The 27471-nt window shown below is 55.7% G+C and overlaps 9 protein-coding genes across 9 annotated transcripts; 3 read left to right on the top strand and 6 right to left on the bottom strand.

The window, feature by feature from the left end:
- Positions 1–369: 369 nt before the first annotated feature.
- Positions 370–1641, bottom strand: LY79DRAFT_532404 (uncharacterized protein). The gene is made up of 3 exons (XM_060556291.1): positions 980–1641; positions 698–910; positions 370–624 (listed from the first exon to the last, which is right to left on the bottom strand). The coding sequence occupies exons 1-3, from the start codon at positions 1147–1149 to the stop codon at positions 594–596; spliced, it is 414 nt and encodes a 137-aa protein (XP_060420547.1). The 5' UTR covers positions 1150–1641; the 3' UTR covers positions 370–593.
- Positions 1642–3573, bottom strand: LY79DRAFT_532398 (uncharacterized protein). The gene is made up of 6 exons (XM_060556290.1): positions 3124–3573; positions 2958–3020; positions 2819–2834; positions 2524–2649; positions 2192–2416; positions 1642–2005 (listed from the first exon to the last, which is right to left on the bottom strand). The coding sequence occupies exons 1-6, from the start codon at positions 3124–3126 to the stop codon at positions 1959–1961; spliced, it is 480 nt and encodes a 159-aa protein (XP_060420546.1). The 5' UTR covers positions 3127–3573; the 3' UTR covers positions 1642–1958.
- A 1280-nt stretch (positions 3574–4853) lies between these two features.
- Positions 4854–6951, top strand: LY79DRAFT_645587 (caspase domain-containing protein; the record flags this gene model as incomplete). Its single annotated transcript, XM_060562444.1, has 4 exons — positions 4854–5725; positions 5781–6606; positions 6697–6866; positions 6926–6951. The coding sequence occupies exons 1-4, from the start codon at positions 5353–5355 to the stop codon at positions 6949–6951; spliced, it is 1395 nt and encodes a 464-aa protein (XP_060420545.1). The 5' UTR covers positions 4854–5352.
- Positions 6952–7082: 131 nt separating this feature from the next.
- Positions 7083–11298, bottom strand: LY79DRAFT_654596 (uncharacterized protein). Its single transcript, XM_060562652.1, has 4 exons — positions 10369–11298; positions 9894–10306; positions 9629–9847; positions 7083–9577 (listed from the first exon to the last, which is right to left on the bottom strand). The coding sequence occupies exons 1-4, from the start codon at positions 11206–11208 to the stop codon at positions 7351–7353; spliced, it is 3699 nt and encodes a 1232-aa protein (XP_060420544.1). The 5' UTR covers positions 11209–11298; the 3' UTR covers positions 7083–7350.
- A 1127-nt stretch (positions 11299–12425) lies between these two features.
- On the bottom strand, positions 12426–13013 carry LY79DRAFT_664431 (uncharacterized protein; the record flags this gene model as incomplete). Its single annotated transcript, XM_060562885.1, has 2 exons — positions 12426–12809; positions 12927–13013. 2 exons carry the CDS (start codon positions 13011–13013, stop codon positions 12426–12428), a joined length of 471 nt encoding a protein of 156 aa, XP_060420543.1.
- Positions 13014–13449: 436 nt separating this feature from the next.
- Positions 13450–15030, bottom strand: LY79DRAFT_532379 (ATP phosphoribosyltransferase). Its single transcript, XM_060556289.1, has 3 exons — positions 14905–15030; positions 14250–14819; positions 13450–14196 (listed from the first exon to the last, which is right to left on the bottom strand). Exons 1-3 carry the CDS (start codon positions 14975–14977, stop codon positions 13826–13828), a joined length of 1014 nt encoding a protein of 337 aa, XP_060420542.1. The 5' UTR covers positions 14978–15030; the 3' UTR covers positions 13450–13825.
- A 2508-nt stretch (positions 15031–17538) lies between these two features.
- On the top strand, positions 17539–19411 carry LY79DRAFT_504138 (sucrose transporter; the record flags this gene model as incomplete). The annotated part of the gene is made up of 5 exons (XM_060553482.1): positions 17539–17627; positions 17688–17713; positions 17770–18081; positions 18144–18215; positions 18267–19411. The coding sequence occupies 5 exons, from the start codon at positions 17539–17541 to the stop codon at positions 19409–19411; spliced, it is 1644 nt and encodes a 547-aa protein (XP_060420541.1).
- A 659-nt stretch (positions 19412–20070) lies between these two features.
- On the bottom strand, positions 20071–20634 carry LY79DRAFT_503504 (ER protein Pkr1; the record flags this gene model as incomplete). The annotated part of the gene is made up of 1 exon (XM_060553401.1): positions 20071–20634. The coding sequence occupies one exon, from the start codon at positions 20632–20634 to the stop codon at positions 20071–20073; it is 564 nt and encodes a 187-aa protein (XP_060420540.1).
- A 2968-nt stretch (positions 20635–23602) lies between these two features.
- LY79DRAFT_503135 (F-box domain-containing protein) lies at positions 23603–26473 on the top strand (the record flags this gene model as incomplete). Its single annotated transcript, XM_060553378.1, has 3 exons — positions 23603–23905; positions 23951–25846; positions 25907–26473. 3 exons carry the CDS (start codon positions 23603–23605, stop codon positions 26471–26473), a joined length of 2766 nt encoding a protein of 921 aa, XP_060420539.1.
- Between the last annotated feature and the right edge of the window lie 998 nt (positions 26474–27471).

Here is a 27471-nt window from a genome sequence, read left to right as displayed (position 1 = left end):
AGGGAGTTTTTACTTACCCATCACACGTAGTAATGACTTGTGCAAGCGATCTGCGGGCCCGAAAGAGTGAATATAAGAGTGGGGCGGGGACCCCTTTTTGTTTTATGGACCCTTCCAAGATACGGTAGACCAAAGAGGAGGGTAAGACCCTCGGATCCCCTAAGATGGAAGTGGCTTACACGTAACGCGCGTATACCGTACTCCGGTTCGCAACGAAGTGCGACTCGCTGACAGAGGAGTAAGGAGAACCTAGGTGAAAGGCGAAGTAATATGTAGGTAGGTAGTTAAGTAGTGCCTTGAATCTTGGGCTATGATCCCGGCAACGGGTGACCTGCGTAGGTAATAAACATGACTGTTCTCTGACCGGCAGACCTCACATCCTCGATTCACCATTCCCTTCCAGTTTATTCTTTTTTATCCTCTCCATCACCCCCTGCCTGGAATTCGCATCTTTCCACCTCCTTCACTCTTTCCCTCCTTTTTTTGCGTCTTCCCTCCCGCGCAATCTCCCACCATCACCAACGTTCGCTTTGTTTACGCGAGCCCCATACACAACAGCCTCGCCTCATCAACAACTCCCTCGTAAACCTCAATTAACATGTCTGGATACCCTCCCCAGCAGCAGTGAGTTCCCCCCAGCGCGCGCTCATCCTCCAGTTCGCGAGACCGCCAAGACTGACCAGCGCCGCTCACCCAGGCCCTACTATGGCGCCCCCCCTCCTCAAGGTGGCTACCCTCCCCAGGGCTACCCTCCTCCCGGCCAGCAGCCTGTAAGTCCTCCCTCGTTATTCGCAGGAAACCTCGATGCGCAGGCAGCTGACAGCATGCCCGTCTAGATGTACTACCCTCCTCAGGGTCAGGCCCCCCCTCAGGAAGAGAAGAAGGACGACAAGGGCTGTCTCTACGGCTGGTGAGTATCAGCGGCCCTTCTATCGCCCAACGGCATCGTCGACTAACCCCTTATTTTTTCTTAATATAGCATCGCCACCCTTTGCTGCTGCTGGCTCTGCGGAGAGACCTGCGAGTGCTGCCTGGAATGCCTGACCTGCTGCTTCTAATCGCCAATACCACAACAAGAAATCCCGAGTGTGACAAATAATCCAAACAAAGAGATACCACCATTACAACCGCCGCCCTGGATGCGACCATGGCCTTAACTTCTTTTGCTCCCTGCGTCGGGGGAAAACGGTACGGATAGGGTAGGCAGGTCGGGATCGTGACTCGGGCGGCAGACGCGCGCTGGGGTCAGGGCACACGAGGGCGACTTCTTTTTGACTTGCGAATCGCCCTGTCATTTCCGACTTCAGGGCGGGCGACATGGCAAAAATTGCCAACCTGCGCGCCCAGATTTGTTTCGTGCAATGGGGGGAATAATGGACGGGCTACACGACATCGGACCCTCGGCTGGTTTTCTTTTCTTCTTTCCATCGACTATTCCCCCTTCTTATGATTACTCCCCCATGGCGATTGCGTCTCGCTTACCCCCCCCCCCCTCTCCTCGTCACCCGGGGCGGGACGTTCACGGGCCCTTTTTCGCTGCGGAAGGAAACGCAACTGCCTTGTATCTTCGGAGATAGTAACAAACAAAGCAACCGATTCCCACCCAAAGAGACCATTCAATTCACAGAGTAGCCAACCACAATCGTGGGAACGCATGTTTGATTGGGTTTCAATGTGTGTATGTTGTGCGTATGTGTTTGTCGTGTGGTCTGTCCTGCCAAGTCTGTCTTCGCCTTGCAAACCGCTGCCCGAACCTTTCCATCTCAATGTGCCTTCATCGGGGGGAAAGGGTATCAAAAGGCAGCCAAGTGTCGTGCGTTTCCCCCCCCCTTTTCCACCACTATCTTGTCCCCGTAACTAAAGAAATACCCCTAGAGATAACCCAACCCCCGTCAAAATGTTCGCCTACGCTTTGGCATCCCTTCCGTACCGAGTCTTATCCATTTCTTTAGTTTCTTTCACTTCTTGCCGTCTTTCGGGGCCATGAGCTGAACAAATTCCTGGTCTGTTGTGTTTTTTTAACGTCAGTCCATGGATCTTTCAAGAGTGAATGCTGTTAAATAAAGAATATGGGGTGGGGGCGGTGTTGGGGAAGCGAAAGGTGGTGCAGGGCGAACCTGAACCTGCCAGATACAAACCGCGAAACAAAAAAGGACGGGGACATCGGAACGGGGGAGGGGGTTCTGCTCACAGTCAATGGAACCATTGCCATCCAGGTCGGCGTGTTTGATCATCTCCTCAATCTCCTCGTCGGTGGCGCGCTGGCCGAGGGACAACAGCACCTGGCGCAGCTCCGAGGGCGAGACAGAGCCGCTGTTGTCCTTGTCGAAGACCTTGAAGGCGGCAACGAGCTCCTTGTTGGTGTCCGAGTCCTTGCTCGACGGCGCGGGGGCCTCGCTCATGAGCTGGAGGAATTCTGCGCACCTGTCAGTTGACGGGTGCTCGGGTCGGCCACAGCCCGTGGATGCGATGACGCATGGGGACCGCGCTGCGCCGGGCCTGGCTGTTTGGAGGACTGCTCACCGTTGAAATCAATGCCGCCATCGTTGTTGGGGTCGACTTCGGCGATGAGCTCGTTGACCTCCTTGATGCTGGGGTTCAGGCCGAGCGATTTCATGGCGATCTGAAACTCCTCGGCGTTGATGGCGCCTGGTGCCGGATGTTAGCCATGGGGACCGGGGGGTAACATGAGCTGTGCGGAAGCTGTCGCGTGAGGGGGGGCAAATGCGCGCGGTGCGGTCGGGGAGAGAAGGAGGGAGGACGGGGTAGGTGACGGAATTGAATAATGAGCCAAGTCGAGCCGGACTGGGCTACTAACCTGTACCATCGCGGTCCTGTTTCATGGGCAAAGCACCATTGTCAGCGAGAGATGTTCATCCCAAGGAGCGATAGGTCATGATAATCAAATCGCTGCGGGGGAAACTTGACGCGGGCAGAGCAGAGTCGTCGCAACTTACGAATATGGAGAAGACTGCCTTGTAATCTCTATACTCTGCCTCAGTGAGACCGTACGGAGGAGCCTTGCATAAAATTAGCCTTCGGTTATCGAGAGCAGAGTTATATCTGAGGCTGCAAAGCGAGGAAGAGGGGGTAGCTTCATCGGCGTCGCAGGCGAAAACGGACCATTTTTGAGCTTTGCGGGGTCGGGAAGCGAGTGAACGCAGTGTGGGTGAAATGGGGAATGCGTGCGAAGGGAGCTTCGATGACAGCCACGGCTTCGGTCGTTCGTCTGGTATAATTGCGTGCAACGGGCCAGATGGCTCAATCGTTTGTTGCTCAAGTGTGAATATTTGGAGGGGGGAGGGGAAGAGAAGAAAAATGGGTGGTGAGGAAAGGCAGAGAGCCCCTCGTATCTGTGTCTCGCCTCGGCCTCAGCCTGATTGAATGGCTGTCTCCTAGTACCACCCTGTTGCCGTCTCCCAGCTTGTTTTTGCCATGGTGTAAAGAAAAAAAAGATACACACGGATGCCGACACCGAGAACGGCCCATGCTTTTCGAGACTGAGCTGATGCTTGTCGCTACGTTCTTCACTGCGTATCACTCCATTTGAGTTCTTAGCAGCAAGCGACATTTCACACACATACAAACAACTACCGTACCAGATTGCAGTGCTGGCTTATCTGTTAATCATCATCTCTTTCTGGTCCCTCCCACGCGCACACAAAGGTACAAGCGGTACGGATACATACCTAGGTACCCTGTCCTGGCCTGCCCTACCTAGGTACCTCACCCGCATCACAGGATCGCCGGCATGTGAGGAATGACGCCAGGCTGCCCTACGGTGCCGTTTAGCGCCTGTGACGCCTGGGAAAGGGCTTGGCGCCCGAGCCATTCCCGCCCGCGGGCCTGCTAGGCGTACGCGGCCGCATCCACAACATTGAGCTATTGCTCGAAACGGTTTAGGCCCGCGTCTGTCCGGTCCTCTGAAATGGAACCCGGATTGCATTGCGGGCAGGCGGGCAGATAGAGACAGACGCAGGAGAGGAGGAGGAGGGCGTGGTAGATGCCCGATAGTATGCATCCCTCCGCCGCCCTCCGCCCTCTCTTTCCCGATTGCAGGTCTGGGCGTTTCCGTCCATTCTCTCCAGCTGTCTGCGGGAAGGGGGGGACTGGTAGCCAACTGGGTCTTGGCAACCCGAGGGGGGGCTCACGCCCGTGCGCCTGGCTGCTGCTACACTTCTGCGTCTAATTGGCGTGTGCTGATGTTGGTGGTGGTGAGTAATGATTCAAGCTCAGCTCGCACTGCTCGGCACTCGGTATTGAAGCAGCTCAATGTATTCGCTCATGACCAGTGTAGTTTAACGTTGCTTGCTTGCCCTTCTCCGGACGTTGGTTTTTGGCCTTGACAAGCTCATTGATATCCATTAGGGAGGCAAAGCAGCCGTTTGAGTCGACAAGCTCCTGGCATACCTTAGTCGACATGCTCTCAATCGAACGAGTAAGCGTCTTTGTCTTCTGAGGGTGGTGTGAATCCCAAGCCGAGCGGTCCAAACGCTTCACCAAACGCCCCCATCCCCGCCAATCTGGTGCAGTTGCAAGAGTGAAGCTCTCCCCCTTGCTGCCCCTCTTCCAACCCCACAACTCCGACCGCAACCTGTCTCATCCTAGGCTGCCTCTCTCCGGCTGCCCCTCCGTCACCTTCCATCCCGAGCCCCCCAAGGCCCCTTCCCAACCCAACCGCGGGAAGCTACCTATGTATAGTACCTGCCCAAGCGGGTGCCAAATTAAGCCGCACTCAGTGAAGTTGACTTAAGGTGGCCTGTGCTTTGGGGATCCACAATATGGTAGGGAGGTAGATGCTGAAATAATACCCATATACCCTATATTTTAGCGCATAGGCACTCGAATCAACCACTGTAATTTGTGAGTGCGGCTTTTTTTGTCACCCGCCTGCTGCCGTACCATACCACCTTGCCAGTGAGAGAGGTACCCAGCGAGGTACGCCGACCTGAAGGGACCCTCAAATGTAACCAGCCGTTTTCTCCTCGAGGGCGGACAGTCGCTCACATCTCAACCCCGCCACGCTTCTCTCACCCCCTTCGCATTCTATTCTTAATGACACCTTAATCTTCCGAGCCCGAAGTCAGTATCGTCCTTCAAACCCCTCCCCTCTGCAAAACCAGCTTTCCATTTGCTACTTGCCGGAAATTTTGGGGGCGAATTAGGCTACGCTTATTCACTCACAGTGGATTTTCCGCCCTCACCCCGCCTTTTCTCGTCACTAGCAATTCACTTCACCTCCGTCACAGAAACCGCGCGCGTGTGGGTGTGTGTGTGTGGTAAACAAAAACACAGGTTGCACAACAAAACCCCAGTACATCACTCACACAGCATCAACTGACCCCAACAAAGATGTCTGGTTACCCGGGACAGTACGGCTACGGTGCCGGTGGTCACGACGGAGGCTACGGCGGCGGCGGCGGCGGCGGTTACCAACAGGGAGGTTATGGCTCACAACACCAGGGCGGCGGAGGAGGCTATGGCGGATACCAGCCGCCCCCCGGCCCGCCTCCTTCGCAACAACACGGAGGCTACGGCGGCGGCTACGATCGCCCGCCCCCCGGTCCTCCTCCGGGCCAGGGTAGCTACGGTTACAACCAGCCGCCGCCTAACCCGTACCCGGACCAGAGCTACGTCGGCAGGTATGCCCCCCCTCCTCACCCGCCGCCTCCCGGCCTTGACGTTTATGGCTACCCTGTCAATTCCGGACACCAGGGAAGGCCCAGTGAGTATCGTTTCTCTCTCATCTCACCTCTCGTCGATACTGACTCGCTCTCAAGACATGCCCACGGTGAACTCCAACGACTGGGCTCATGGCAACCGCAACGCGCCGCCTCCTCCGCCCTCCGGCGCCCAGCAGTTCGGCCACGGCGCCCCTGAGGGCTACAGCTTCCAGTACTCCACTTGCCAGGGAAAACGCAAGGCCTTGCTTATCGGCATCAACTATTTTGGCCAGGACGGCGAGCTCCGCGGCTGCATCAACGACGTCAAGAACCTCTCGGCCTTCCTCGCCGAAAGGTACGGCTACAAGCGTGAGGACATGGTAATCCTCACCGATGACCAGCAGCAGCCCATGGGCCAGCCGACCAAGAACAACATCCTCCGCGCCATGCACTGGCTCGTCCAGGGCGCTCAGCCCAACGACTCACTCTTCTTCCACTACTCGGGCCACGGTGGCCAGACCGAGGACATTGACGGCGACGAGGACGACGGCTATGACGAGGTTATCTACCCCGTCGACTTCAAGGAGGCCGGCCACATCGTCGACGACGAGATGCACCACATCATGGTCAAGCCCTTGCAGCCTGGTGTGCGTCTGACGGCTATCTTCGACTCGTGCCACTCGGGCTCCGCCCTCGACCTGCCCTACATCTACTCCACAAAGGGCGTTCTCAAGGAGCCCAACCTGGCCAAGGAAGCCGGCCAGGGCCTGCTCAATGCCTTCACAGCCTATGCCTCGGGCGACCTCGGCGCCGTCGCGAGTTCCATCTTCAGCTTCGGCAAGCGCGCCATCGCCGGCGATGACGCCTACGAGAAGACAAAGGAGACTCGCACATCGCCCGCCGACGTTATCATGTGGTCCGGCAGCAAGGACAGTCAGACATCGTGAGTGGCAAACCCCCCAAACCTCCTGACTCCCTCTCCCGGGCCCGTCCGGCTCGGGGCCGCGTGACACAGCTGACCAGAGACCTGCAGGGCCGACGCCACCATCGCCAACCAGGCCACGGGCGCCATGTCCTACGCCTTCATCACCGCCCTCAAGGCCAAAGCCCAACAGAGCTACGTCGAGCTCCTCAACAGCATCCGCGATGTGCTCCAGGAGAAGTACACCCAGCTGCCCCAGCTCTCGAGCAGTCACCCAATCGGTGAGCCCCCCCCCTTCTGCTGGCCTCCCGCTCGACCCTGCTTACCAGTGGCTACGCAGACACGGATATCCTGTACGTAATGTGATTATCGCCCGCTATCACCCGTGGGAACTCTGCTCGCGACGACCTGGCGCGCAAGCGCCAACAGAGGGGGGAGACATGGAAATTGGGAAATGGGCTTCCATTTATAGAGCAAATGAATTTGAGTCCTGGAAAAATACCGTTCCCTGTTCGCACCTCGAATCGCCTTGGGGTATCTATCTAGATGTGTCTGCACCAACTGTCGTGTCCAACCCGCACCGCAGCCTTGCTCCGCGAGAAATGCTCAATTCCTCCCACGAAACGCCTCTGCCCAATGTCCAACCCTTGACCCCTAAAAAGTTGCGCTCCTCATTTGCTATGCATAAAACCGTATCCAGATGGCGCTCGCCGAGTTTGGAAACATACGCTATAGTCTGAACAAACAAACCAACCGTGGGCCCCCTTAATCTTCACTAAAGGGGTCGTCGTCTAGAAAATCAAAAGTCGACACGCCCTTTTTCTTCTTCTTCTTCGCACTCAGCGGAAGGCTGTCGCCGCAGAGGTCGATGACTTCGTCGTCGCTGCTGTCCACCTTTCTCTTGATCCCGGCCGAGGCGGGGATCCGGGTGGTCCCAGGCCTCACGTTCTGCGACCTCGCGGCCAGGGCCCCCGAAACCGCACTCGCTCTGCCAGCTGCCCCGATGCTGGTATGAGGCTTCCTTGACAAGCCCGAAGGCCGTCCGAGATTCTCCTTGTCTTGTACAAGGCTGTCGAACCTCGCCTTCCCGGAAGACGTTCCCGAACCCATCACATTGCCCAAGGCTGAACGCACTTCCCAGGTCGAGCCGGGTCGCCGCTTCTTCGCACGCTCCGCGTCCAGAATAGCCGCCATGAAGTCTGGCCTTGTACTGCTGTTGGCCGACGAAGAACTTTCCGATGGGCTCCTGGCCCTGGCTCCGGCGCCTAGACCTCTACTCAGGCCACTTGTCAGAGAGCCCAGGCGCGGCGATGGGCCGGTTGAAGAGCCGGCCACGGCACCTGGTTGTCGCGTGACAAATCCAACAGTCCCAGTTCCGCGAAGCGACGGCGACGGATGCGGCTGCGAACCTCTTGGCGAACTGGATCTCCCGATGGCAGAAGATGCAGGCTCATTGCCCCTCAGTGCCTCGGATGAAGGTGCCGTATCTGTTCTCTTCGGAGAGGTTGCTGGCTTTGACGGATAGCTCAACGCTGCCCGGCTGCCGCCGCTACTGCTTCCATGCGTTACTCTCAATGAGCGGGCCTTATCCAGAGTGGCCCGAAGTTGCTCTGCCGATGTCTCGTCGTATTTCGGTGTAGATTTCCGCTTTACGGAGCTTAATGACTTGAGGCGGTCTCTTGCCGAAATGCTACTCGTCTTGGGCAGGCCCTGGCTGCTTCCAAGGGTAGATTTCTCCTTTTTGACCGTGGCGGCTCTGAACAACTCTTGGATATCCTTATGGGCCGGGCGTCTTCTCAAGTCAGAACCCGAGGAAGAAGGCTCTGCCTTAATGATGTATAGGCCACCGTGGCTCTTAAGCTTTGGTGTAGCTTTCCCAATTTCTCGTTCGGTACCCAATGACGCTTCGCTCTTGATTGAGGGCTGTTGGAGGCTCGTTGAAGACGTCTCTAATAAATCCAGGGACGTATCTGAAGCAGACGACGAGCTTGGTCTCGACAGCCTAACAGCGCTGGCGGAGGTCGATGCCAAGGATCTGGCAGGGTTGTTTTCGGGAGCCTCTTGAGACTCTGCGTTCCCGAGCCTCCACATGATCTCACCTTTGTCCCCCAGGAAAGGCAGCAATCTGTCTGGATCGAACTGCCGTACAGTCCTCGTCGCCTCTTGTCGTCGCAAATTCTCAGCCGCACGCAGTCTTTCATTGAATAGCGAGGTCTTGGTTAGCTGCATCGTCAAGTTTGCCTCGTTTTTGCCATAGACGACTGTCTTGATGGGCTTTTCTTGCTCGCGAAGCTGAGTTTCGATATGATCCACTACATCTCTTGGAAGCACGAGATGAAGAGTCTTCCAATGAGGCTGTTCGAAATAGGGGTCGAGCTTTTGGCAATGGCTACAGCATGAGGCCATGTGCGGTATACAGTCTGGGTCTTGTTCAAGTCGACCAGAGAGGTCCTCAAAGACAGCCTCATGGTAACGCTCGAAGATGGCTTGAAATAGGCGCTGGAACGCCGGATTCTTAGGATCTGCCAGGTCTTGAAGTGTTATCAATAACGGCAGCCACAAGGGCGACATGTGAATAGGTTCGATTTCGGCGACATTTTGGACAATATGGTCTGCCAGGCTGGTTGCTTGATCGTGCATGCCAAGTCGATCGAGGTTCCTGAAGAGGCCAGCAATGACACTGTGACTTGTCGGAGGTGGCTCCGATTTATCATTGAGGAGCTCTGGCGTCGGCTCAGCAACGCACCAAGCCTTTCGAGCCGCAATTGCTTCGGGGTGCTGGTCTTTTGTCACGTTGCTAACCAGACGACGAATCTGCCACAGCGTGTGTGATGAGTTCATCAATCCTGCATACTGTTGATAGAAAGCCGTCACTTCATCAACAGGAAGTTTGTCTTTCTTCGTCACCTCGAGAAGTCTGTTGAGCAATCCTAGCATGAACTGACTGTGTCGATCAAGCTGCCGAGGTTCGCTGGCAATGGCCGTTTGCACCCTGCACTCGATTAGCACACCCACGCAACCAGAAGAATGGCGAGACACCTACATGTCGCTCCACATCTTGAAGTCCCCAAACAACTTTAGTAAGTTGACCACAACCCGACCATGGCTTGCTGATACCGGGTGGTCGAGTATGTCGAGGGTACATTGTACCAGTTCCGAGACATTTTCGGTTGAGTGGTCGATAGCGGAATGCGCAGGCAGCTTGTCAATAATACTGGCAATCTGTAAGAAATTTTTGCGCTTGAATAAGAAGCGGCGGAGTCTGGTAAACGTCAGTTACATCTGTTGATCGGAAACCCTTAACTTACCCATAGAGCACGTCAGCTGCAGAATAGCCATGAACGCTGGCATTCTCACAAACCCAAGTGTAATCGAGACTCGGCTCAATTTGAGTCTGGGCAGTGAGGCCGTTACAAAGCTGACTGTACTTGAAAACTAGTGAAGCCATGATCAAGTTGCCCATGATGCCAGAGTCGATAGCATCGATCCACTCCTGACGATTTCGGATCTGCATGCCGAGAACACGAGTCTCCGTAGGCGGATCGTCTCCTTCAGGCCACACAAACTGGCACAGAGCTTTCACGGCATCGAAGTAAGCCGCTGACCTCACGGATTGTTTGCACTGCGCTAGTAGATATCGCCAAATATGGGCAACAGGCTGTGGCTGCTCAGCGACGTTGACAACCTCTAGCTGCGTGCTGAAAGGTACAATAATCATGGCCTTGACAACGGTTAACTATAGTGCACAAACGACGTTAAAGACAGATATCAGATGAGACTAACAGGTGCAAGGTAATGGCCCAGATCGCTACTGGTGCCCGGGATGATGTTCAGATACCATTTGGGGTTTGCCTCACGGACCCTGCGTTCTTCGTCGAACTGCCGCTGCTCTTCTGGCGATTGCCAGAATAGGCCGCGGCGAGCCCTTTCCCAAGCGACGTTCCTGTCGTCGAGAATATTGCCCACATGGCAAACAACATTTTCCGCGAGCGTGGAACCTATAAAGGTGTTGAACTGAAAGATGCTCGGTGAGTGCTTAACATGTTGGTATGGCTTCCAGAAGCCGATTTGCTCATCCGAGACAGGCTCAACATGGCCGTTCATTTGCTGGACCCAACCATTGAACTGGCAGGTGGTTCCTGCGTATTTCAGAACGACAGGAAAGACTTCGAAGCCCAGTTTGGGAGATAATGTGCGAAGGCGGGCCGCGAGAGCAGCGTCAGCAGCAGACAGGCTCTGGCTCGTCACCCAATTCTGGAAGTCCAGAATGTTGCTTGGCGGGTGGAAGTGATAGACCGCAGCCTGACCGTGAAGTGAGCGATCTTCGATCCTCGATTCCCAGCGCTTCAAGCACTCGGTCAGCCGTGCACAGGCAGCCTCCAGATGTCGGTTAGGGGCCGAGAATGACGGCTCAAGACCAGCGTCGTGGTTCGTCGCGACAGCATGAGGTCCCTTGTCTGTGCCTGGTTCGGACGCGTGGTGGATGGACGTGTCGGACCCACCAACCGCGTAAATGGTCTCGATGGAGGCGTAAAGTGCTCCTCGCAGCGCGTCGTTCAGCGGCGCGGCAACTCCGTGCAAGACGCCGGGTTGCTTGCAGCGGTCTGGCTCCGGGTCGGACATGCTTTTATCTCATCTGGTGGTTGAGGTGAAGATGGAACATCGGCCTGATACTGGCAACCCCGATAACCGTGAGGCGTAATGAGAGTCGAGGTTGCGTGTTGGAATTCAGAAGAAGGAGCGCCGAGGCGACAGTGGGTTAGCAGCCAATTAGCTGGCAGGGGAAGAGCTGCCGCTGGCGTTCTTCAAATCCATCCCTCGCTAATAGTAACTTTTACCAGTGCTGAAACAGAAGCACACAGAAGCTTGCCCCGCGATCTGCCCCACTCTTGCCGGTACTGACCTCGATCGGATGTAAGTAACCTCACCAAGCGAGAGAGATCACGTCAAGTTGGGACTTCTATGTCGAGCTTAGAAGTTGAGAAGCTTACAAAGGCGAGATCCGATGGATTTACAACTGGGAGTTTTGGATAAGTTCATGTATCGAGAGTCCTGGGTGATCCGGGAGAAGGAAATAGCAGCATCCTTCCAGTACAGTACCTAGGTACCTCCCCGTTTCTGTCACAGACCCAGCTTCATCTTGAAAACGCCCAAGGCGCTGCCCGTGTTCCTCCGGTTTTACCTACTGCAAATATTTGAAGAATTTTCGTCTTTTTTATCTATACGCTTCTAAGTCTGCTGGTTGATGTCCTTTGTCCGAAGCCTCATTCAGTGCCTCTCGTTGCATGTTACTTGCCTAAAGGGCGTACGTCATGAGGACCTTTCGAGATCCAGCCCATTCGTGACATCGACGTTGATAAACAGACATTGTGATACTATTAGTATGCCTCTAGATCCCTTCTACTCAAGTTCCACTTCTTCCTGATATTCTATATAGATCCTGAGTTAGGACGTCAAACTCTCATTCCGCCTCGCGGATAGACTTACTATCCTCACCCCGGACGGAATCAGTTACCGTCCAGCACAAGACTCCAAAAGACTGGAACGCCTTGCTTCGAGCGCTCCGACAAGGACTGGGGTCCAATCTTGCTATGCATCAACGATCGATCGGGTGTTCCCGATCTCGTACCGAGTCAGACATTCCATCTCGTCCGTCAAGTGTGCCTGGAGGGATTTGCACTGGCAGGACAATGCAGTCGCATCCAGAGTCGTTCGTCCCATGTTATGACCACGATCCCATGAAGCTTTGGAGAACCGGAAAAAAGGACCGCGGCTGCGATAAGTGATCGCGTGAATCAGACACCTTGGCCGACACCATGCATCTTGAAAATATGTTCCGTTTAGATATCAAAGGTCTCTCTAACAACGCTCCTCCACAGCCAGCTGGAAAACAACCAAACGCCCCAGAAGACGGCCAGCGATACGAGGGCCAGTACGACAAGGACATGCCCTCGCATCTGGAACGCATCATCGACCTCCATGCGCATCAGTTTCTTCTGCTTGCTGTGGTAGTACCACTCCTCCTTCTCGTCTGCAGGCCTTGGGCTCTTCTGGTCTCTGACCTGCACGGAATGATACGGAGAGCTCCGGTACACGACGTTGTGCAGCCACGAAGGCATCCAACCTTCTTGGCTGTAGTTTCTCGATCTCTTGATGGTGTATCTGATGTCGACCCACGCCAGGGACAGCAGGAACGAGACGAAGATGATGGGTGTCACGATGCCCTGTGAGTACGTGTGAACTTCTATTCTGGCGATACAGCAGGACAAGCACCTAGGGGCTGGGTATCAAGAAAACATAGGTTTGAACCACCGGCTGCATCTCGATAGGTTAGAGCTCACCTTATAAAGTGTCGACTGCCGGATTGCGCCGATGTCACTGCCGCCCCGAGTGGCAGCGACTTTGGTGGCTGTCGTTGATGACGACATGGTCCCGCTGGTTGAATCACTTCGGTGTCTTCGGGGACGAGCACGGAAGAGTAATTGAGTTTTCAGTCGCAGACGGGTTCCGGAGGGTTGCCAACGGCTTCTTTGCGTGGCGGCTGAGGTGAGCTGGGTCCTTGGGAAAGGGAGGATACGATGGTGTGGTGACGGCGTGCGGAGATGGGACATAGGTTGCCTAAGTATTGTAAGTCAGTCCCGGTCGCGTCGGGGAAGGTATTCGGTACGGCCTGCCTGGACCATCGGCTGCCGCTGTTCCTGGTGCCACCACCACCTCGGTTTCGATTGTTCTTTCCAGCAGATCCACGCGCGCTGCGGACGGGGGGAGGGGGCGGGAGTGACGGAAGGGACCCCACCTGGCTCAGCTGTGACTGAGACCAGCACCAGCAGGAGACGCAATCAGAAACCGCAGTCAAGTCAATCAGGCTCAAACATACACACAAAAATCATCGATGGCCAGCCGATTCATCCGCACGCGCAACATAAGCAGTAGTTTGCCGATCAGCGCGGTGCCCAGTGCGTGGCAACCGTTATCAAGGCTGATGTGTTATCAAGCAGGTGGCAGAGCTTTGAAGCCACGCTAGCGACGCAAGCAATGTCGACGCTCGATGCGCGTCTCGGCATCACAGCCACAACTGCAACGAACGAGCATATCACCCAGCTTCAGTCTTACGTCATCCCTTCTTTATGGATTCCTTCTTTAGCTTCATTCCGGGGAATGAATAATTCCATCTCGGTCCAGGGTGCATTACACGTTTCGTGGTCTTTGTACAACTTTTCCCTCTTCACGTACGTCAAGTCTATCGAGTGTTGTGAATATCGAGCACCAAAATATCCTGAGCGCCAACGCGGGTCAAGTCGTCCATCACGAGGGCAATCTTCTTCTTCTCGACCATGGAGCTGACGGCGACCCAGCCCTCCTCGTCCAACGTTGTGATGGTCGGCGCCCGCTTGCCGGGGGTGATTGCCTTGGCATCTGCTAGGCGGGACCGCTCGATGTTGTACTGGCACAAGACGAATTTCTGAGCAGTGATGACACCACGGATACGAGCGGCGATGAGATCGACCAGTTCAGTGTTTGAAGGCGAACGGGACTTGATAAGGCAGGCTTGCGAATCGACAACGGTGTCGATGGCTTTGAGACCGGCGGCTCTCATCGTCTCTCCGGACTCTGAACTTTCTTTTAGCACTTGAACCAGTCCGAATCTGCTTGGGTTGACTTACCAACAAGGTCAACAATACCGTCGGCAACACCCAGCGCGCAAGCGGCTTCAACACTGCCGCTCAGCTCGATGACCTTGGTGCGGAGCTTCTTGGGCGAGGTGTTGCTGTTGCCGTTCGAGTCGACACCAAGCTCCAGCTTGGCAAAGTGCTCGGCGGCCAGGTTCACGAAGCTGGTGCCAATGGTCTTGCCGATCAGGTCCTCCGTCGTCGCATACGCGCCCTTCTCGGGGACCTGAGTCTGCAGCTTGCAGTGGCCGAAACCAAGCTCCATGACCATCTCGCAGCCCCCGGCCTTTTGAAGCTCGGCATCCTCGCCGTTCAACGAGACAGAGGCTCTCCGGGCCTTGTTGCTGGCAATGACGCCGGCATCGTGCTCCTGAACCTGGTCCCAGCCCGTGATTCCAAGATCGACGCGGCCCTCGCCAACGAAGGTGGGGATGTCGGCAGCGGGGAGGAAGATGAGGGCGATGGGGAGGTTCTTGACGAGGGCGATGTCGAGGCGGTTCTCGCGGCGGAACTGGATGTCGGCTCCCTCAAGCAGGTTGAGCGTGGCGGAGTTCAAGCGGCCCTCTGCGGAAAGAAGTCATCGTCAGCTCAGGGTCTTTTGACAACGCGCTCTTGGAGGGAAGAGACTCTGGAAGGGGAGTTGACTCACTCTTGGGCACGGCGAACAGGAGCCGGCCCTCTAGGCTTTGCGTCGTCGTTAGCTTGCCCGTGAAATGGCTCATCGTGGTTGAGATGGAGGGGTAAAAACCAACTGGTTCACCAAATCCATGGTAGGCAAGGTACGTTATTGTAGCGTCGCAGGAGGCGGAGAAAGTGTTCTTCGAGTTGAAACGGAACTGCAGGCCGGGTGGGAACGTGGGAACGTCGGGCGCGTATAGATGGGGCACGATGTTGCAGTGAAGCCAATGGCGACGAGATTTTCTGCGGCGAAATCGGCGAGGGGGTGTGTAATGGGTCGCACGACGCAGCTGGATGCAGAGAGTTGAGGGTAGCGAGTGTGATGTCGAGTCAATTGGTCTGCCTAGGGGGAGCGGCAGATTGTTTTAGGGCAGAGAAGTCGTCGAGTCTGCGCGACTTTCGTTTCCTACGTCGTGTCTGCGTAGAAGCTGTCCGTGGAGGGTGTCCTTTCGATGCTGCGGTGAGTCAAAAGCCGGACCAAGAAGAGAGAGGACGGGAATTTTGAGGTGTGGGTTGGCCCGATGTTAGTGTGATGTGTGTGCACTACCACCACGTTGGCCTATGTCGGAGCCGCGACTGGACCGCAAAGAGACGCTGGGATGGCGGGGCACACCGTCGAACGCGGGGCAGTCTCTGGGCGGAGTGACGGCAGATGCCGGAGGGGCATGGCGGCATCTGCATAGGTACCGAAGAGTACGGCGGCATTGCCTGATTTGTAGAGGAACCCAACAATGGGCCATCAGAGACCAGGAACGCTACCTAACTAGGCACCTACTTGTCTACAGTACCATACTGATCTTACAGATGGGAATTTGAGATTGGCCATGTTCAGTCGATGGGGGCTTGCTATCTTTTAGCATATTTTACCTACTTGACCACCAAATGAGACCCGTATTGGCTGTGTCTCGGTTGTCAAGGCACAAGAACACTGTACACCAATGGGACCATTGCGCCGGTTAATCTTCACAACAGCCAGAACGCACTTTCGGGTATTTATAGATGTCTCGTATAACGTATCCCCCAGCTTGCGCAGGGGTCTCTGCAGGAGTTTGTGATTGACAATGAGCTGGTGTCCCCAGGACATCAAGGGAAGGAACACCATCGTTTCGCTCTTGATATGATCGGTGTAAATGTGTAATTTCGGAAGTGTGTCATGAATTCCTGTGCTGGTACAAGGTAGGTATGGCATGCTGTCAGCGACTCGGTGCTTCGACGACACAGCTGGGCAGAGAACATCTATTTCTTGACTAAGTGTCTCCCCCTCGAGACAAGCATTGGATCCATCTCAATAAGTGGACTCGGTTCACGTGTTAGAGAGACATTTCCACAACATTCCAAGAAGCTACTGGAGCCAGTGCAAGGCCGAGTTGCTTATTGCAGGACTCATCTTGGACAACCCCCCTTGGGTCAACTCGTTCCTCATCTAGGTAGGTGTCCTTGATCACCATAGCTCCCTTCCATCTGAGGAAACGGACTTTGGTACGAATACGTACATCGTACTGAGTGAGGTACATTAGAAGCCACCTCCCCTCCACTCCATCCGGGGAGGGGCCGGGAATGGGCTGCGTAGAAAGTCTGGAAAATAAAGGTAATCTCTACCTACTAGTTATTGTAGTTTGGGTTGGTTTTTGTGCTGCGCCTACCCGTATCCTTGGGTAGTAAGTACCTAGTAGGACAATGTTTCTTGTCACACCCATAGCGCCCGTCTTCTCCCTTGGCTCATTTCCAGAAGCACTCCCTTCTCTCTATTCTACCTCTATTCATGGATTCATTGAAGCCGGTTGTACACATTCTTCGCCCCCCCCCAAACGAGACATGCATCCCCCCAGTGCTCTTCGCCCCTTGCGTCCACTTCAGTACCTAATAATTCCTGAGACCTGCTCTGCGCAATCATATCTGGACCCTTCTTTTTTCTTCTTCTGTCAATCTCGTATGGCATCACTCCTTTCTCCGGCTTAATTGACCATCTCTACCTCAGCAGCTTTCCCACCCCCTCGCTCACTGCACCTTCAAGCCTGACTAGCCGGTCTGGCGCTGCACTGCAACAGCAGACAAATTGTGGGTATGACGTGCACCCAGCGTTGAGTAGATGTATCTGTAGCATCCGCGACGCCCGGTTTACTTTTAAACTCGAATCTTGATCCACATCAACCTCCCACACCCCCCTGCTCCCCCCCCATACATACGCCCGCCCTGGTCCCCCTTGGCAGCTTGCGTAGTGGCCCTTCAAATGGTACAGATGTCAACCTCATCGGCGTCGCAAGGTCCTTCTCGCTCTCCTTCTCCTCATCACCACCCTACATACTCTTCCTTTGAGGACAACGACGACGACGCCGACTCGGGCATAAAATCGACTCTTATCAGGACGCCCTCGAGATCCTCTAGCAGCAGCAGCAGCACAACTCAGGTGGATGACGTCGACCGCTTGGTTGTGAACACGATCCGCAAACCGCCCCAAGCGCATCGAGAAGCGCACGCGAAACTCTCGGGTTCCCGCAACCTTATCGGTCACCCAAGAGACGAGGTCAACCACGCCGACACCGACGACGAGTACGATCACGTAGAGAACAACGCCCTCGTGTTGGAGGAGGATCCGGCCACGGGGATGTCGAGTTGGGCGGGCCAGCCCTCCATCAGGGGGAGCTCGGAGGCCATGCGAATGGTTCTCTTGACATTCAACACCCTTGGAATCACGTATGTGCAATACCCTTGCGCACGGTCGCCTCTATAATACTGACAGTTTGTGGACGACAGCTTCACATGGGGAATCGAGATGACATGTACGTGGCCGGCTTCACCAGCCCCCTTCCCTATACTGACACGCCCCGACGACTAGACTGTACACCGTACCTCCTCAACCTCGGACTCACGAAAAGCAACACTTCGCTGGTTTGGATCGCGGGGCCGCTGTCTGGACTGTTGGTACAGCCCATCGTTGGCGCGATCGCCGACGAGTCCAAGTCGAAATGGGGCAGGCGGCGACCATTCATTGTCATGGGTTCCATCATCGTCGCATTCAGCCTGCTGACGCTGGGGTTTACCAAGGAGATTGTAGAAATTTTCATATCCGAGAAGGAGACCGCCAGGGTCGTTACCATCATCCTCGCGGTCCTGGCGATATACTTTGTAGATTTCGCAATCAATGCTGGTGAGTTTGAGTCGACTTTACGTTGTTGAGCCAGTGTGGATTTCGCGGCTGACTCGCTCCAGTCATGTCATGCGCAAGGAGCTTGATCGTCGACACGCTACCGATTGAGAAGCAGCAGACCGGCGCCGCCTGGTGTAAGTGAATTCCGGGCCCGTCTAAGGGTTGCATCGCTGATCCCCACAAAGCTAGCAGGATGTCCGCCATTGGACACATGTTGGGCTATGGAGCCGGCGCCATCGACCTGGTCGGCATCTTTGGCACGACCCTGGGCGACTCACAGTTCAAGCAGCTCACCCTGATCGCGACGTTTCTGATGGTCTTCTCGTCGGGCGTTACCTGCTGGGCCGTTAACGAGCGGGTCCTGGTCTCGACGAGGCGCGATCCCCGCAAGGCCACCGGGCGGTTCAAGGTGGTCCGCCAGATCTGGTCGACGCTGCTTCATCTCCCTCCTCGGATCCAAGCCATCTGCTGGGCCCAGTTCTGGTCCTGGATCGGCTGGTTCCCATTCTTGTTCTACAGCACCACGTGGGTTGGCGAGACCTACTTCCGATATGACGCTCCCGCGGAGGGCAAAGAATCCAAAGACGCCCTCGGAGACATTGGTCGCATCGGCAGTTTGGCGCTGGTCATCTACTCGGTCATCACCTTCCTCGGCGCCTGGCTCCTCCCGCTGCTTGTGAAATCCCCGGACGACGACAATTTCACTGCGCGTCCGCCCCAGGCCATTGCCCCGATCCTAGATAAGTTGAACAAGAACAAGCCGGACCTCATGACGGCCTGGATCTGTGGCCACCTCATGTTCGCTGCCGCCATGTTCCTGGCCCCCTTTGCCCAGAGCTTCCGCTTCGCGACTTTCCTCGTCGCCTTCTGCGGCCTGTCCTGGACCATCGCCATGTGGGCCCCGACAACCTTCATGGGCATAGAGGTCAACAAGCTCAGCGGGGCCCGCGAGGGCCACGCGGCGTCGTACCGCCGCCTCTCCACCGACTCCAACATCGAGCTCCCCACGATGGACCAAGACCAGCCGCTGCAACTCGAGCACGGGCCGGGCGAGGGAGGGCAGCAAGCAACGTCGTCCACGGGCGAGCTGTCGGGCATCTACTTTGGCATCCTCAACATCTACACCACGCTGCCGCAGTTCATCGGCACCTTCATCAGCACCATCGTCTTCACGATTCTGGAGCCTGGCAAGAGCCCGGAGCTCTCGGATGCGCCGGAGCACGAGCAGCACGGTACCGACGGCCCCAATGCCATCGCCGTGTGCCTTTTCATCGGCGCCATATGCGCCGTAGTGGCGGCGTATGCGACACGGAAGCTAAAGTACCTGTAACCCGGTTCGGGAGCTGTGTGTGAATAGAGCACCGTTATAAGAGTAGCATGGGCATTGAGCACGGCGTTCCGGAAGAGGACGGGAGTTCAAACCTCAATATTTTGTGCTCGTCAGGGAGAGAAATGGTTTGACGCGGCTTGTCAAGGGGTTAGGAGTTTTGTAGGGAACCAATGCTACGAGGCTGGCTGTGTATGTCCGCAGCCGGCTTCTGCTGTATGCAGCAGCCATTTCTGGATACATGGCCATTTTTGCTTCTTCTTTTTACTTCAGATGGAACCCTGCGAGAAGCATGCGTGTGTAAAGCAACGTCTTTTGTGTGAATATTTGTACGTGGAGCTGCTCACAACGAAGCATGCTGCCGAGTCCTTATGTACAAGCCCGCTTTATTGCAGCCAAGCCGCCGCTGCAGTAATACTGGTGGTGGTGATAGTAGTAGTAGCCCATGTGCCAAAGCTTGCTTAAGGGTATCTCGAATATCTCATCGCGCGGGTGCGCGGTTCCCCCCCCCTCCACGCGCTACCGACTGCAACCCCCACAGCACATCGCAAGTTAGCGCCGCGTCGCAATCGAGAGGTGGTGCTGATTAAGTTAGGCGTGTCGTCTCTCTCTCTCTCTCTCGTGTATGTATGGTATTCTCCGCATGCCCATCACCTAGACGCTCATTTGTCCTTCTCGTTCTCGTTCCCAGACACCTTCTCCCATTCGTCCTCGGTGCTGACACTCGACTGCGTACCCCCGTTCGTCGCGTCCTCGGGCCCGGATTCGGCGGCTGCTGCTGCGGCTGCGGCGGCCGCGGCGGTCCGACGCTTCAGGTCGACGGCCCGCTGCTGCTCTGGCGTCTCGACCTGACTGCTCCCTACGGCCGCACCCTTCTTTCCCACGCCTACGCGGCCGCCGGCGACACCCTCGACCTCGGTGTCGCTATCATCAGTCGTCTGGGTGTTGCCGCCGCCGCCGCCGCCGACCCCGGAGGAAGAGGCCTCGGCCTTCCTGGCCTCCTGCTCGGCGTGGACAGCGAGCTCGTTAACGAACCAGTTTATGGCGAACCACAGGGAACCGCTGAGGAAGGAGAGGATAAGGAAGTGGATGCTCCAGGTCGCTAAGAGTAGGATGGCGAGGAGGACCTGGAGGGAGGCGAAGGCTCCATTTGCGGCGCGAACGAGGGTCGGGGTCGGGCCAGGGACAAAAATTGAATCCCAGAGGTTGGTGATGAAGGACGCCATGATGGTTTTTTGTTCTGTGGAAGGGGGCGTCGGACGGGATATGGCTGCTCGCAAGGAGGAGGCGTCAGTCGTTTTGCGGTTCGTTCGTTCGTTCGTTCGTTCGTACGTTCGATCTGATTTCGGAGATAGAGATGCGAAGCGCACCCACTGTGGATGCGGATGATTTGTGATGGGTGGGTTCTGATGCCGGAGGTGAAGCGTCGGAGGGGCGAACGAGCTCCTTTTGGTCGCAGATGCGTGAGATCGAACTGCCTATGAGCACGACGAAGCAGTGAGTAACTGTGACCGTGTACGTTTAACGTTCTCGTGGCGAGGATAAATAGTGTCGTTCGTTGTACGTATGCAGTCAGACAGCGGTATCCAGGCGGTAATAGCGCATAATAAATAGTGTCATGTGTTAAGAGTCAAATGGCCGGGGGCCGGTGCTGCTGCTGGAGTTTGGTATTGGTGGGCAGGAGAGGGGTTCGACTGCGTTAGGTACCTGAGGTGGTACAGGACTGTGGACAATGACAACACGCCGGGTCGGGGCGGGGGAGGGGACGCGAGGGGAAGAGGGATGGATGGGTTGAGGTAAATGTACCTTTTTTGCCAAACCACACAAGATCGGTGACACGTTATGCTCTGGTTCCAAGAGGGTGCAACGTGGTCACTCGGCTGCCGATTATTTTGATTTACATTGGCAGATCAGAACAGGTGGTATGTCAATAGCCAAAAGGCGACGGTGGCCTCGCGATGTTTTAGACTGAGGTGACGTGGAAGACAGAGATGTATGTCCGTCTACCTCCATGAGCATGTAGGTTTTGGGGAGGATGTGCATCAAATACCAAGCGCTCCACTCCCCGGTGTCATAAGGGAAGCCTGTTAGGCAGGCGGCTTCGTCTTTCGTTTGCAGCGGTGAGGTCACGTAACCACCCAGAAAAAATCACAGAACCCACATGCCGAAGTATAACAAACGGAACTCTAAGAAACGGCGCCATGCACAACACGCGGTCTTCTTTGGAACCACTATTGGTATGTACGGGGGGCGAGGGAGAGAGCGGCGGCAGCAGCAGCAGCCGGAATGACCACTCCGTAGGCTGGGGGGTGGGAACAGCACCGTCGCTGCCCTTTTCGTGGGGTCGTGACCTGCTCTCACTGCATGCTTTAGATGAACCAAGTCGATGCGAAGGCCCCGCTGACCACGGGGTCGCTATCAGCCGGCTCGGGGTACTTTGGGTGTGTGTATGTGTGTGTTTTACTACTGTTTCCTTGAGGCTCCCGATTTCAAAGATGCCAGGCGTTGACGACTTGCTCGGTTCGTTTGGCCGGCTTGGTCGGTCTCGATCTCGGGCAGAAACAGGGAACCCAGAAAAGGCGCTCCTAGGACCTGGTTAATGCGAAAACTGGGCTACAAGATAGAAATACTGGTCTGGCGCATAACTCTGACCAGAGAGGACCTCGAGGCTTTTTCTTTCCGCTGGGTGTCAACTGAAGACGGGCGGCATGCGGACCATGCATAAAAGCTTAAATCTCCATCGTCGAGCAAACGAGGGAACCGCTCAGACGTCATGGCGGACCTGAGGCAAAGCAACGGTAAGTAAGCGAGTTGCAGCTGAGTCGAGCCCCCTCCCCCCGGCTGAGTCTTAGTCACGGGCTGTGATGCGTGGATCAAGACTGATTCAAGTGTCTGAAAAGCCACAATTGTCAAGACAAGGCTGATTGAGTCTCGGAGAAGAGCCGAAACCGACATCAGAAGCTCCCGAACCTGCAAGTCGTGTTTCGTCGATATAACTAGAATTACTATGTACACTATGTCCCCCCCCCCCCCCCCCCCCCTCCCCAACTGCCGACGGAAAGACTGCATGCACTCTCGACTTAATCGGGCTTACATGGCTATCCTGTCTGTATGAATTGAAGTAAGGCGAGAAGAGCTCGGTCGCCTCTGCTGCCGCCGCCAGAAGCAGAAAACCACAGGACGAATCAATATTTCCGAGGTACCGGACTCCAACTCCCACTTCGAGGGGCGCGGGACTTGTACATTTATGGATCCCAGTGAACACGTCCCTGCCGCCATACGAATACTATCTCTGTCTTGAGTTTGTGCCTCGCAGTGGAATAGCGACGAAGCACCTCCGGAGAGTAAACATTTGTTCAATAGATACAGGGTGGTATACGGATGTTCTTCTTCAACAATAACAACGACGACAGAAAAGCCCGCTCCTTCCCTCGTCTCTTCGTTCCTTCCGTTTCGTACCCCCGCAAATACATCCCTCCCTCCGAACCGGAGAAGTCGGACTTTTCCACCCCTCAACCAACCTCGAAAAGCTGAGGTAAGCCAAACGACCAGGCACCTTAGCCTTACGTGCCCTTGATATCCGGGGAACGTGTGACAGGGCCATCCACCCACCTTAGCGCGCGCGGAGTGCTTCGTAGGCTGGAAAGCTGCACTAAACCACCACAGACCCGACACAGACAACGCACCGATCGACGACTGACTGGCTGACTGACTGACGACAGACAACCACCACACCCACTACCGTCGCTTCCTCCTTCCTCCTCACCGAAGAGCCGCAACGGGTTTTCGTGACGCCCATGTTCGCCTGTTCCGACATGACATGATTGGCCTCGCTCGACCAACACCTTCGCTAGCCAGTTTCTAATTTCCTCGACGAAGCTCCTCGCACCAGCCTTCTCCTAATCGCCGTTTCTTCAATCGCCTTCTCGTTGCGCCCTTTGACCCTATCTGTGGCTTTCAACTGACGATCGCGTTTTCCCTTCGAATCCTCCTGCGATCCTGCCGACCGGCTTCTTTCCACGACGCCCCCTCCGCGATTTCTACCTGGCAACGAAACCCACCCCACTGCCATAAGAAAAGACAAATCAATCTACATCACACCACATCCACCTGTTATTTTCTCGGCCAGCCGACCAACCGGCTGATTGACGCTGCCGTCGCAGTCCAAAGCATGCGCCAAGGGTCCTCGTGATCATGGCCCCAGCCCTGCAAACCACAGACGCCATGACCCATCAAGCCGCTGAGCCGCATCCAAACGAGGTTGTGTCTTCATACCACAATGGCGCACAAACTCAGTCTACGCCTGCCGGCAATGATGCCAACCCCGGTACCGGACCAGACCCTTCGACCGTCATGCGCAAGCTCATGAAGGGGAAGGATAAGGAATGGGATGCAGTTGTGTCGGCTTGTGTGGCCAAGAAGAAACTCACCCTCCTTGAGCTGCCAGTGGACATCTTGAGGTTGATCATTAAGGAGGCAAGTCCGCTGTTAACACATGTGTGAATGGCTGTACCTGTCTTTGCTAACCTTTGTGTTTCCCAGATCACCCACACGAATGACCTCACCTCGCTCGCCTTAACCAACTCAAACCTCCACAACCTCGCGGTTCCTCACATCTACTCCCGATTTGACATTGTCTGGCCTGATGCCAACCAGATGACAACATCCGACTCCAAGAGCGTTGATGCCCTCACCTATGGCCTCTCCACTATCTGCCTCGGCAGCTCCTTCGCCCGCCGTACCCGCAAGATGCTCTACCCCGGCTATAAACCTAGCTACAGCCCCTCCGTACGACAACAGAAGAATGATTATGCCAAGTACACGAGAAAGTTTTCGCTGGGAAATGGCCCGCACGACTGGGTTGCGGAATACATGATAACCAAGGAGAGCGGCAAGATGCTGGGCACCCTGGTGGCGCTGGCTATCGAAAAGATGGTCAACCTGGAGACTTTCGTTTGGGATATGCCGACCGGTGTTCTGTCCGACATCTTCATGGCGTTGGCTTCCATTCCAGAGCAGTGCCCGGATGGCGAGTCGAAGCTCGAAAAGGTCTGGGTGAGATGGCACGACAACTCCCAGAGCTCGAGCTCGTCCGCGTCTTCGACTCCGCCTCCATCAAATCCGCCTCATGCGGCAGTGCCTGCCGGCAGCAATCTCACCGCGATTGGTATTCTGATTCCATCGGACGCTGTCCACCCGGCACCGCGGGCTGCGATACCGTATGCGGAAACCCGAGTCGAGTTCCCTACCTTTAGTGTCCTGCCTCCCGTCAAGAGTCTGACCGTTCTGGATATTGACGAGCTTGCTTACCTAGATGAGATGGCGGTAGTTATTGAAAGATCCAAGGACCGTCTGCAGGAGTTGCGCGTGGGCATATCCCAGAAGGCCATTTATCAGGACTTCGTTCAGACTTGGGACGGGCCCGACTTGCGGCAGATCGACCGGGATGCTAGATGGCCAGGCGAGAGCACCATTGGCGAGAGAAGGCTGGGCGGGGTCTTGGGCGTTTTGGTCGGCCGAATCTATGATATTCGTCGGAAAACAACTTCGAAACCCCGGGAGAAGGTCCCGTTGCTGTCCTCCGATGGCACGCCGCAGATAGACACAGCTCCCGACTCGGATTCCGTCGAGACCTCAACGACACTGGGTGACTCCGAGGTTGCTGGAGCAAACGACCTGCAAGCGGACGGTGTGGTCGAGTCAGACCAGGGCATAGATCTTCCGGCGGCAACAGGCGTTGTTTCAAGCACTCACGAGGAGAGCAATGGCCAGCCGATGGAGGACGTGCAGTCCGAGAAAGGACCTGCCGCTGGCGGCAACAATGCCAACGACGCGCCTCCCACTTTATCGCGAAAGAGGCTGGACGGCAAGCTCAGGCTGCGCACGCTCGAGCTGGAGAGGGTTCCTCTATCAATTCAGGTCTGCTGTCAGGCGATCGACTGGACAGTCTTGACAACACTGACTATACTTGAATGCGCCCAGCATGAGCATCTCTGGAAGGCCCTGCGCCGACAGTTCACGCCCACTCCGGTAGGGAGATTCGGATCTCATGGCCCTCATAAACAGGCCATGGAGTATCATCTCAGCCTCAAGAGCATTCATACCGACATGACTTCGACGACTCTTATCAGCTTTCTCAGGGACACTCTGGCACCAAACAGCCTGGAAGTCCTCTTTTTGCAGGATCGCAGACGCACCACTGGTCCACCGGCTGTGACTATTGAGCAGATCTTCAAGGGAGTCATCAAGAGGCATCGGTCGAGCTTGCAGAAGGTCCTCCTCGACAGCTCAGACCGGAAGCGCAGCAGCAGCAATGCACCGATGGATGCTTCCCGTTGGCGCAACTGGGTGCTACCGACAGACATGCTGCTTTACATGACGAGCGGACGCATGGCGAGCATCAGGGAGCTCGCCATCTCGCTGTATTACAAAGACTGGGTGAGCAATTCCAGCTACCTCGGAGTCACGTTTTGACGTCCAGCGCTGACCGATATATAGCACACGTTCCTCCAGAGGCTGCCGAGTGTTCCACAGTTACGATCACTCAACCTGCAGCACATCGCTGACCATGTACTCGGCAACTTCGATTCGAGAGAGTTGGCTCTGCAGCTGGTGGATATCATCACTCTGCGCCCAGAGATCCAGCTCTGCTATGTGGGTATTTCGACCAAGTGTTTCGAGATTCTGGAGAGCAAACCTGCGGAGGAGAGCGGCACTTCAGCCACAAGCGTCACGGCTGATCACGGCGCCACTGGACAAGATTCGGGAGTCGACGGTGAAGACGACGACGACGACGAGGAAGAGGACGGTACAGACGACGAGACGGCGAGCCAGGTGGACGAGGAGACCTCCGAAGAGGAGGGCGAGGACGACAATACCCCGGCAAGTGCGGTAGAAGTGGAGGACTCGCAGTCGGAGGCGTCCGCCATGGCACAGGACTCGGACGACGACGACTCTGTGCGTGACGTTGACGTTGTTCACTCGCGGCCGCGCCTCCGGCTTCGCGAGATTCTCTTTTACGACGACAAGGTGGCAATCTTCAAGGCTCGACATGGGAGATTATAAGGCTGTAGTATGGGCGGGACAAGGAGAATGAATGATTTCGACGACAAGCAGATTAGCTGGTTGGTTAAGTAACGAACAAAAAAGAAACAAGCGTGGCATACAGAAGCGTGGCATTGGTATGCAGTCGTTAGTTACACTGGATGGGGCTGAATACTGCGAACGACGTCTTTTCTGCTTCAGGAGCAGGATTTTTAAGATTTGGGAACGTTTCTATTCATATTCAGGGAACTAGCTTGTCTCTCTCTCTCTCTTCTTCATTTTCCTTTCTTTAATTGATATCCCCCTCCTTGCTGTCAAAACCACGAGGAGTGTCGTTTGTTCGCCCGATCACTTTGCTGCCCCCCGTGCCCCTCTCCCCCTTCCTGTAAGCCAGTCCAATATCCGGTATACGGAACTCAACCTTGCCGTTTATTTTCTCCTCTGGCGAAACGGCCAATTCGGCTCCGGGATATCCCAGCCTGGCGGACACACCTCTGCAGATGTGATGAGGGGGAGTGGGGGGTGGGGTGGGAGGACGATCTTGCTTCCTACTTAGACGACGCCCGCACGCTGCGGTCTCAATTCCAAATTCCAATTCAACTGCAAGATGGACACCAAACAGAACCCAGTGGTTGGGAAAGGGGCAGAAGAGGAGGAGGAGCCTAAACAGGTACGTAAGGGCTAGGCCTGAAGAGTCAGGGTTCCGGTAACGCAGCACCCGGTACGTGTGCCTCCTCCCTATCTCGTCGTCTTGGGCTTTCCCTACCCCTCCGCTGATCTATCTGTCGGTCTGTCCACTTGTCCTCGGGAACCGTAGAAGGAAGACTGTGATATATTCTCAAGGGATTGGAGTGATCATCGGGGAGGTGAAGGAAGGGGGGAGGGGGGCTGAGATACTGCTTCTAAGCAGCCCCCCCCCCTTTCGCTTTTTTTTCTCAACCGCGCGGGTGTAAGATAGAGAGATCAGGTACGTATAATGTACACGGTGCATGGCGTTGATCATATACAGCATGCGGTCA

This window comes from Colletotrichum navitas (genome assembly GCF_030913465.1).
Source record: "Colletotrichum navitas strain CBS 125086 chromosome Unknown LY79scaffold_1, whole genome shotgun sequence".
Taxonomy (NCBI): domain Eukaryota; kingdom Fungi; phylum Ascomycota; class Sordariomycetes; order Glomerellales; family Glomerellaceae; genus Colletotrichum; species Colletotrichum navitas.
Note: the sequence above shows the minus strand (reverse complement) of the source record. Positions and strands in the feature narration are given on the sequence as shown.

What these genes read in the sequence shown, in the direction of transcription:
- LY79DRAFT_532379 (XM_060556289.1), bottom strand. Translation starts at nt 14,977, where the DNA reads ATGAGCCATTTCACGGGCAAGCTAACGACGACGCAAAGCCTAGAGGGC. An exon ending in CCTGTTCGCCGTGCCCAAGA is followed by an intron (nt 14,820 to 14,904) that starts GTGAGTCAACTC and finishes TTCTTTCCGCAG; the next exon opens with AGGGCCGCTTGAACTCCGCC. An exon ending in CGGTATTGTTGACCTTGTTG is followed by an intron (nt 14,197 to 14,249) that starts GTAAGTCAACCC and finishes AAGAAAGTTCAG; the next exon opens with AGTCCGGAGAGACGATGAGA.
- LY79DRAFT_532398 (XM_060556290.1), bottom strand. An exon ending in TGGCGGCATTGATTTCAACG is followed by an intron (nt 2,417 to 2,523) that starts GTGAGCAGTCCT and finishes ACAGGTGCGCAG; the next exon opens with AATTCCTCCAGCTCATGAGC. An exon ending in TGGCAATGGTTCCATTGACT is followed by an intron (nt 2,006 to 2,191) that starts GTGAGCAGAACC and finishes AAAACACAACAG; the next exon opens with ACCAGGAATTTGTTCAGCTC.
- LY79DRAFT_532404 (XM_060556291.1), bottom strand. Translation starts at nt 1,149, where the DNA reads ATGGTCGCATCCAGGGCGGCGGTTGTAATGGTGGTATCTCTTTGTTTG. An exon ending in AGCAGCAAAGGGTGGCGATG is followed by an intron (nt 911 to 979) that starts CTATATTAAGAA and finishes GCTGATACTCAC; the next exon opens with CAGCCGTAGAGACAGCCCTT. An exon ending in GGGGGGCGCCATAGTAGGGC is followed by an intron (nt 625 to 697) that starts CTGGGTGAGCGG and finishes GGGGGAACTCAC; the next exon opens with TGCTGCTGGGGAGGGTATCC.
- LY79DRAFT_654596 (XM_060562652.1), bottom strand. Translation starts at nt 11,208, where the DNA reads ATGTCCGACCCGGAGCCAGACCGCTGCAAGCAACCCGGCGTCTTGCAC. An exon ending in TGGGCCATTACCTTGCACCT is followed by an intron (nt 10,307 to 10,368) that starts GTTAGTCTCATC and finishes ACCGTTGTCAAG; the next exon opens with GCCATGATTATTGTACCTTT. An exon ending in GCAGCTGACGTGCTCTATGG is followed by an intron (nt 9,848 to 9,893) that starts GTAAGTTAAGGG and finishes GACGTTTACCAG; the next exon opens with ACTCCGCCGCTTCTTATTCA.